The following is a 9,572-nucleotide window of genomic DNA, read 5'->3' as shown; positions in this document are numbered from 1 at the left end:
TAGCAGTTCAGAGCAAAGCAGTTCAAAGACCTCACGTGCTTGCCATGCAACACGGCGCTCATAAGATGGTCGTGTTCATAAGCATGTTTTCTGAAGCTATTTTTACTAAATTTTACTGATATTTATGTAAAACATAGATCGCTGTTACCAGTCTGCCAATTGACTTCTTCCACATCCTGACAAAGCTTCTGGATGTACATAAGAATTGGAAAGTAAAAGGGAATGGAATGGAAAGGTACAAAACAGAAGTCCTGGTAAGCTTACTGAGTGCAGTCACTCGGGGAGTGCTGCCTGCAGTGTTTCAGGTTAGCACATTTAAATCAATAGCACTGTACATGTCAAAGATAAGTTTACTGAGCCAACGCAGTTCAGAAAACATTTAACTTTTCATTTCTCCAAACCTTAACGAAATGGAACGTGCCAAACCTGAACCTAGACAGAAGTTGGTACTTTTTGGTTCGACAACCTGTCTTCACCCTCCCTTACTGTCACAGATCTTCGAGCACTGCTCCTTAACCTCAACACCACCAGTTCAGGGGAAATGATGGGGACAGCACACCCACAAAGGGTGCACATGTCTTCTGGTAAACAATCAAGTATTAATCAAGTACAAGTACTCGGTAAAATTACTTCAAAAGCATAAGCTTGAGCATGTTCATTGCCGGATTTGGAGAAGGGGAACCAGAGGTCCTGAACCCCCCTTAATTATTGAATGTATAACCCCAATAAGAGGACTTATCAGGTCCTCCGAAAAGCAGACGCCCCACCCTCTAGGAAAAAATCCTGAATCCGCCCCTGTGCATCTTGGTAATCCATGTGAACTTTTATAACGCAGCTACATTTTTTTTTTTGCTATAATGTTTGCTATATTCAACATTATATCTTAACTTTCTATATACACATGCACCATTGCTGCTTTGAATGTTCTAAACCTGTACAAATGCACCTACATGCTTTGCTGTCTGTTTTCTATATATATATGTACCACTGAAAATAAAACATATGTTGGAAATTAGCACAGTTTCCGCGTCGCCGTTTTCTGTCCTGGTTCTTCTTGAGCGCTATAAAAGTTATCGTGACTTCAAAAACTGAAATATTAAACAACAAAAGTGTTTCTCCATTCAATGGCGTGACGTCAGGGGAAATACTCCATTACTACACAGCTTCATATATATGAAGAAATATTTCTTTTGGAGGTTTACAAAAATGAGTGACAAGCTACCCATACTAAGGTATGCAACTTTATTTTGTGTGTAGAAAGAGTTTCATACAACACAGGACTAGGAAAAGTCATTGCACATGCATGCACACGCACACAAGGAAAATAAAGTGTCAAAGAATAAATACCGCAGTGCAACTGAAGTACATACATTGCAGAATATGGCAAGATATCAACAGCAAAAGAAAAAAAAAGTCTAATGCCAAGTAAACGTTTAGTGCAATCTCAAAGCACAGGTGTCTCGGAATGAGTGTAGATGCCCTAATAACAGCCCTTATTGTCACCTGCAATCTCATCAGCAGTCAAACAAGAAATACACAGTGCACACACTGTTGTCAGTTTAACCTGTGATGCACAGCTTTAAAACAATTGCAGCACTAATCAATGCTAATTTTATGAAATGAGTTTGAATGAATTAAGAAGTGTGCTTTAACTAGGGCACAGCTAACACCAATGTAATTCACAATAACTGCACAGCTAGGCTTGCAATGAACTATTTTGTTACTGTTTATAGTTAATTAACCACACTATTTACATTTGACAATTAAAGTGCAGTAGGATAAATGCAAGGCAACAAGGTTTTATAACACAGTCACACTGCCTGCATATGCATTATATAACTGCCAATGAATATTCTTGTACTGCCTAAGCTATAACAAAGCCCACCAAATGAACACACACACACACACATACATACAGGCACACGAGCGATAAATCCAGCACATTACTTCATCCTCACTGGTAATAAAATTTTCCTATATCTACTATTATTAAATTATGATTAATATTTAAAGCTTCACAGAAGCCAAGATTTAGCAAACATGATGACTTCATTTTATTTTCTTTTTCTACCCCCTCTTGCTTGAGTGGAAACCTCACAAATATTTTCCATGTAACAGAAAAGAGTGTCTTGTATAAAAACACCTTGATGTAAACATATATAACTGTGTGCATATGTATATCTATCTATATATTTTCTTTAAAAAAAAACAGTGTATTGACCAATGCACAGTGTCAAAATGCCAAATGTAAGCATACTCTTGGTCTCTATGGTGAAGATCCTTCTGCAACATTTTCAAATTCTGTAGCACGAATATATGATCTGAGTGAGGACAGAATGAGTTTACAGCAACATATTACACCAAACCGGCAGAAAAATAACCACGTCAAATGACAGTAAACCGGCAGAAAAATAACCACGTCGAATGACAGTAAAACGGCAGGAAAATAACCACGTCGAATGACAGTGCAAGTATAAATATTTACATATGTACATAATCTGTTTTACAGGATTTCTGCCTTTTTGGAAGGCATCAGTGTTGCCATCAGGTGTAAGCACTGCATGAAAAAGAGTGGTAAGGAACAAAGCAGGAGTTCCAGTAATCGACAACTGCAGAATAGTGTGGCATAGCAATCGACTCCCAGGCATCACAAACCGAAAGCGCTGGATGGCAAGGCTTTGAAATTACCCATACCACATATTGCTGTGAAAAAACAAACCCTTCAACAAGGGAGACATCCATCCTGGAATGTGTTCAAGGTATGCATCGCTTACATACAACACAGACTATAAATCATCACTCGCAGCTGGCAACATGCACAAAAATGCTGCATGTTGGCAATGCGATTCAATTCCATGCCCTTCAAGCTAGAAAATGTTTTTTATCATGTCACATTACAGCACTGATAACACAACTACAGTCCACTTCTCTGTACATAGCTGCTTGCCTGTCCAAAGGCACAACTTGACGAATCACGTATCTTGTGGCACCAGATTTCGTTTGCTTGCTTTATAAACAGGAATAATAGCGCGGCATTAAATACCGAAAACTGACCATTATTACACACATATACCTATAAAATGAGAATCAGGTTTCATATAGTGAATTACGTCGAATTGCAATGAAGCTGTGTACCTGTTTCTTGCTTAGCAAGGGCAGCTTTTCATGCTATACAAGGCCTGAATCATACATTAATGCAAACAGAACAAACCATGAAATCGGTACCGAAATATAAGTTGGACACTTGACCAGCCTGCTTTTCAAAATGGTGATTGTAGCAGGTTGCAGACTTTGTGGACAAATTTCATGAAAAAAATTGACATGCACTGAGACCCTCAAATGCAAACATTCCCTCTTCCAAATCAAATGACATTCCACTACAGAATGTGCAGCTCACAAACTGTAGCCAGTAATGTAAGCTGTCGGTAGGCTAATGCAGCAACATTCTGTGTTGTGTCAAGTCATTGCTGTAGACATGCTTTGCAGAAAGCAATAGGGTTCAACATACTTCAGTGAAAGGCATAAATGGCAAGAATAACTAAAACAAACCAGTATTCGAGTACTGTAACATGCCTGCCAGCCAAAACCAACCACTGCAACTGGTTACACATGGCAAAAATTTCTAAATTCTGCAGATTTGAGAGGGTGAGCCAATTCATAAAAATAATAAAAGTGACACAGCACAAACCACAGCCATTAGTGCTTTCCACCTAATAAAAAAAATGTAAAAAAAGAGACATAAAGCAGAAACCCCATAGGCAAGCTACGCAAGGCATGCAACCTCAATGCTATTAAAGTTGCAAATCACAGTGCCCCAGTTCACTACCACACTGCCAAGCAGCTGATATTTTCAGTCATGCACATATGTGTGCACACAGAATTCTTTTCTTCTCTATGTTATTTCCCAGGCAGAAAGGAAAGGACACACAGAGTTTGTGAGCAAGCACCAAGCAAGAACAGTTACGGAGTCTTGGCCTGGCGCTGTTGCATTCAGTGAGCCATTCAAATAAGTTAAGATGCCAAATGCCACTCCACAGTGGTTGGACGGTACTACTGGCCATTCCGCCTAGTATGGTTTCGTAGTGGAAGGCGCTGCTGTCTTGAGTGGTTGGACATGTTTCGCGAGTAGGAACTTGGTTCTTGCCTCGTCACATTCGTCCGCACTGCCGCAACATTCACATTAGTTCCAGTAGTCTTTGGCTGAGTAGCATTGCGGGGATACTGCTGCCTCAAGTGGGGTGGAATGACCGATTCCTTGACATACATTATTTTCGTACTCATGACCTCACAGTCAATTTGCACCATCGGTACATGTTCCTTTACCATGTGTGTAGATTCTGAAATGTGCACAAGAAGAAAGAGGTAAGCAATTATCAACATGTGGCACAAAGCACGCAAAGACCACTGGATGAATTTCATTATGATGCTAACAAAGATGTCGATGAGCTTACCACAAAACGACTCCACAGCAGATACACACAAAGAAACTGCTGTACAGCAGCAGCTGACAAAGTATGTCCCATACATCAACAATTTTTTCTTAGATTATTTAGGCTTCCTTGAATGTATTTCATGTACACACAAATACATACAAATACGACAACGGGCAAGAAAGACACTTGAATTGCGCCATGTGAATGGAGAACAACCAGGCAGCCTGAAGTTATTTCACCATAAGTACTAAAGGCATAAACGTTCCAGTCTACCTACTGTCTACTCTATATGCCAATGCTCCAAAAGCGTAGTGTGCTAGGAGAACTAAAGCATCGTCATTGGTGTGACAACTTTTATTCATGCACACACTTCAGACACCACGAAATGCTCAGCTTAGGTGAAAATTGACAACTTTCTTATTGGATTCATCGTGGCATTTAAATAGCTAATGCAAGGAGACCAGACAGACGTTCTGGGTTCTCTAATCTTCCAAGTTACAAAGGCTTTACTGTATTTGAAAAAAATGCCATAAATAAGTACATTCAGTTTAAAAGAAATACAATGAACTTCATTTTTATGCAGCTAGGGGGATTGCAACACAAGTGCCACATACTAACCTCTGCTTACCAATTCACATGCCAACACATCAGCCCTGGTTTTCTATATGCAGATAAATTTGTGCAACTATGTCAGGTGCTGCTTTGTAGAAAGACGTGTTGCCTATGCAAAGGATGATCCTTTCTACTGTTACTCTGTATAATAACTGATGAAGTGAACTAACAAATAGGCTGCAGTAGTAAAAAAACAATGGTTGATCCCTCCGTCATAGGAATCTGAATAACACGAAAGTAAAGGGTACCCTTACAGAAGCAACTGAATGTTTACTGTACATTGATATAAGAGAGTTTGCACAATGTATATTGATGTCTGGCAGCTATAGCACTGTTTAACGTGGATGCACCCACTTTGATCTCCATCTCGACGACTAACGTCGATGTTAAATGATTAAACAAACTTTTGAGGTAGCTGTAGTAGTTAACGGTGAAAGCGTAATCAGAGAACGAGGTGCGATAGCCAGAAGAGCGTCGCATATTGGATGCAGAACTTGGTCGCCATCCTGCGACCTGTCAAAATGTGACTGAACGCCACGGCCGGACTAGAGGGAAACGCAAAGCGCGTCGTGCCGCCCCGGTAGCCCTTCCGCGGTTTTTCTCGGGGCGAGCGCGTGAGCGGGGAACGCGGTGTTTAGCCAGGTGAGGCAAGCGCGCGTTGCAGAGCTATTTTTGGTTTGGATTAGCGTGATGCTATAAGCGAGGCCGACGCTTTTGCGACACTTGCACTAAGGTCGCCACCTCACGGTGTGTTAAGGCATTGACAAAATTGAACTTCTATTGAAAACATGCCGAATGGGACGGACGTGTAACGCGTCGCAGGTGCTATTCGCGGAGGCCACAGTAATGACGAATTACTTTACTCAGTGATGCTACCGAGGACTTCTCATTTGGAGCAATTTTTGGAGCAGCAATATTTCTGTTTTGGAGCACTTTGGAGCAGCAAAATTTTTATCTTGGAGCACTATGGAGCAGATAATTTTTCATCTGGGAGCACTCTGGAGCAGCGAATTTTACATCTTGGAGTGCACTATTGGAAGCATATTGCAATAACATTCAAGTACCGGAATATTACTATGGGGCTCTTATGAAGGCTAGAAATATTTCGATTCATTGCAAATATCATGGAAAAAATCATCTCAGGAGAACTGCATACTTCACTCGCTAATGAAAAAATAAGGGCTCATGCAGTTGAGTGTTCTGAATTTACCTCTTCAGCGATTATTTTTGGCACTAGCAAATAAACAGAATACCAGATCAATAAAATTGCACTTTATGAAATAACACTCTAAATACATCTATGTGGTTATCAGCACACATTGTAGACAAACGCCGTGATGTACAGCAGTGCCTCAATGCCAAAGAGCCACACTGTCCCTAATGCATTCCCCTAAGAAAACTCCAAGACGAAAGCCAGATTCTTTTCCTTCTCAATCGACGGGTTGATCCTCCCCCTCCTTCTCTGCAAGCTTTCTGCACCTCACCTGGTTTTGCGCTAGCTCCATGATCGGCGCACCGATCACGGAAGCAGTGTAAAGCGACGATGTCATGTGATGGCGTCATCACGTGACATCACGATATATGATGCCATGATGACGTCACAAGTTTTGACGATCTATGACGTGATGATGACGCCATCACATGATTATATTTTGCATCAATCGATTGACGCCGCCGACAGTCAATTTTCGTGTTTGATAAAGCATCTTATGCTTTCGCATTAATATTGCGTATTGAACGTTAACTACCTGGCCTTACATACCAAACTGTCCTCCACCATGTCATCTCCTTGCCATGTGCGAAACAGCTTCACTTATCATCCACTTCACAGAGTGAAATGGTTCTTCGACTTTTTTTATATGTTTACTGTGATAACAATTATATGGACGCTCTCCGCGAATTTTTGCCGTCGCCATTGCCGTAATTTTCTGTATAAAGACCAAATTAATAACATCACCACGCGTATTTTAGCCGCAAGTAAAATCTCGCGAGCGCGGCTGAAGCGGAGATTAAGCTAGCCGGCCGTCTGTCTCCGTCGCACGGACAGCGCATGAGATAACATTTAGGATGACTGCCAGTTGGGCGTGTTGGTATAGGTTCATGATGAAACAAGCGCGATAAGTACGAAGACTCAGAAAGGACACAGGACGAAGCACTTACTAGCAACTGAAAAGTTGCTAGTAAGAGCACGCACACAAGTCTCTTAGCACATACTGCACACTCTACAACCAGCGTAGTATCGTACTTCATGCCACCTACACCATGCACCAGTGCCTGATCTGGTGTTCTTGTTACAACCATGTGTCCAGTGACCAGCATGAGCAGCCGTAGAGGCAGTAGTACTAAATGCAATGAGCTCTCGCTTACCTTGCAAGCGATCTTAATTGCTTGTTTGTGATCACGATTGGAGAGAAACACGTTGCCACTTGTTTCAGGATGTCACAGAGCTAGCTCTTCATGATTTCAAAGTAAAAAAAGGCTACTCCAGGCTTTCTAAAGAATAGGATCAATTTTCAGCATGAAGGCAATCGGAACTAATAAGCATTTTTAGTGCAAATGAAAATTTTTTCAATGAGCCCACTGCTACAAGTTTTAAAGAGCCAACCGAATTTTTGGAGCTGCTCGCAGTTACCCGCCGCACCATTGCCAACTATTGCGATAAAACAGACTTTTATTGAACCAGTGCATAGTGGCAACCAAAATTTGTAACGCTGTACCGGGTCTTGCTAAATTCTTCAGACATTCGCATGCAACGTTGTAAACGGAACACATGGCCACCATGAGAAAAATAGCCGCAATTCAGGTTGTCACCTTGCTTTCATGCAATTTTAAGACTAATGCTGTTTCATTTTTGTGGCATGCAATTGTTTTCAATGTTGCAGTGATGCTACCGAGGACTTCTGATTTGGAGCAATTTTTGGAGCAGCAAAATTTCTGTTTTGGAGCACTTTGGAGCAGCAAAATTTTCATCTTGGTGCACTTTGGAGCAGATAATTTTGCATCTGGGAGCACTCTGGAGCAGTGAATTTTACATCCTGGAGTGCACTACGGAAGCATATTGCAATAACATTCAAGCACCGGAATATTACTATGGGGCTCTTATGAAGGCTAGAAATATTTCGATTCATTGCAAATCTCATGGAAAAAATCATCTCAGGAGAACTCCATACTTCACTCGCTAATGAAAAAATAAGGGCTCATGCAGTTGAGTGTTCTGAATTAACCTCTTCGTCGATTATTTTCGACACTAGCAAATAAACAGAATACCAGATCAATAAAATTGCAATTTATGAAATAACACTCTAAATACAACTATGTGGTTATCAGCAGACATTGTAGACAAACGCCGTGATGTACAGCAGTGCCTCAATGCCAAAGAGCCACACTGTCCCTAATGCATTCCCCTAAGAAAACTCCAAGGCGAAAGCCAGGTTCTTTTTCTTCTCGATCGACGGGTTGATCCTCCCCCTCCCTCTCTGCAAGCTATCTGCACCTCACCTGGTTTTGCGCTAGCTCCATGATCGGCGCACCGATTACGGAAGCAGTGTAAAGCGGCGATGTCGTGATGGCGTCATCACGTGACATCACGATATATGACGCCATGATGACGTCACAAGTTTTGACGATCTATGACGTGATGATGACGCCATCACATGATTATTTTTTGCATCAATCGATTGACGCCGCCGACGGTCAATTTTCGTGTTTGATAAAGCATCTGATGCTTTCGCATTAATATTGCGTATTTAACGTTAACAACCTGGCCTTACATACCAAACTGTCCTCCACCATGTCACCTCCTTGCCATGCGCGAAACATCTTCGCTTATCATATGGCTCCTCACCTTTTTTAAAATGTTTATTGATTATTGTGATAACAATTATATGGACGCTCTCCGCGGATTTTTGCCGTCGCCATTGCCGTATTTTCTGTAAAAAGACCAAATTAATAGCATCACCACGCGCATTCTAGTCGCGGGTAAATGCTCGCGAGCGCGGCGACGAACGCGGCTGAAGCGGAGATTAAGCTAGACGGCCGTCTGTCTCCGTCGCACGGACAGCGCATGAGATAACATCTTCCCGCGTGCGGACCTGCCGTCGATTGCTCATCAAACAGAGAGGAAACGCCCCGCCCGTCTTTCGTAAGGAGCATGAAAGGACGCCAGGGGAGCGGGGGGAGGGGAGGGGACCGCATCGTTCGAAGGGCGCTTGCGCGCGCGCCATCCCGAGGCATCAGGAGACGGCTTGTAAACTTGCTGTGCTCTCAACGCTTACTTCGCGTTTAGAGAACTCAGAGAAAGAAAACGCTTCGTTTCCTGGAGCGGCCATATTCCCTTAAACCAGTGTTTTGTTGAGTTACGCGAGATTGAATCCAAAAGAGTTAGCTGCTAGCCTTACTTCGTTTAACAATACAATTTGTTGGTATCGCATTCATTGCTTCGCCCTTAAGCGAAACTGAGTTTTTTTACCCGTCAGCTATTGACCCCCGAAAGCGAGGGGCGGACGTGTAACATGGGGTAGCCGCTTC

General features: G+C 42.1%; 1 protein-coding gene across 1 annotated transcript in view; it reads right to left on the bottom strand.

Annotated features, from left to right (window-relative positions):
- Positions 1–2,821: 2,821 nt before the first annotated feature.
- LOC119400172 (cyclic AMP-dependent transcription factor ATF-6 alpha-like) overlaps positions 2,822–9,572 on the bottom strand; it is a 61,336-nt gene continuing 54,585 nt past the window's right edge. The window contains 1 exon segment of the mRNA XM_049412116.1: positions 2,822–4,337. Coding sequence (XP_049268073.1) covers positions 4,051–4,337 — 287 coding nt within the window. The 3' untranslated portion in view covers positions 2,822–4,050.

The sequence above is a fragment of the Rhipicephalus sanguineus genome, chromosome 1 (assembly GCF_013339695.2).
Source record: "Rhipicephalus sanguineus isolate Rsan-2018 chromosome 1, BIME_Rsan_1.4, whole genome shotgun sequence".
Classification (NCBI taxonomy): domain Eukaryota; kingdom Metazoa; phylum Arthropoda; class Arachnida; order Ixodida; family Ixodidae; genus Rhipicephalus; species Rhipicephalus sanguineus.
This window is presented reverse-complemented; position numbering and strand designations above follow the sequence as displayed.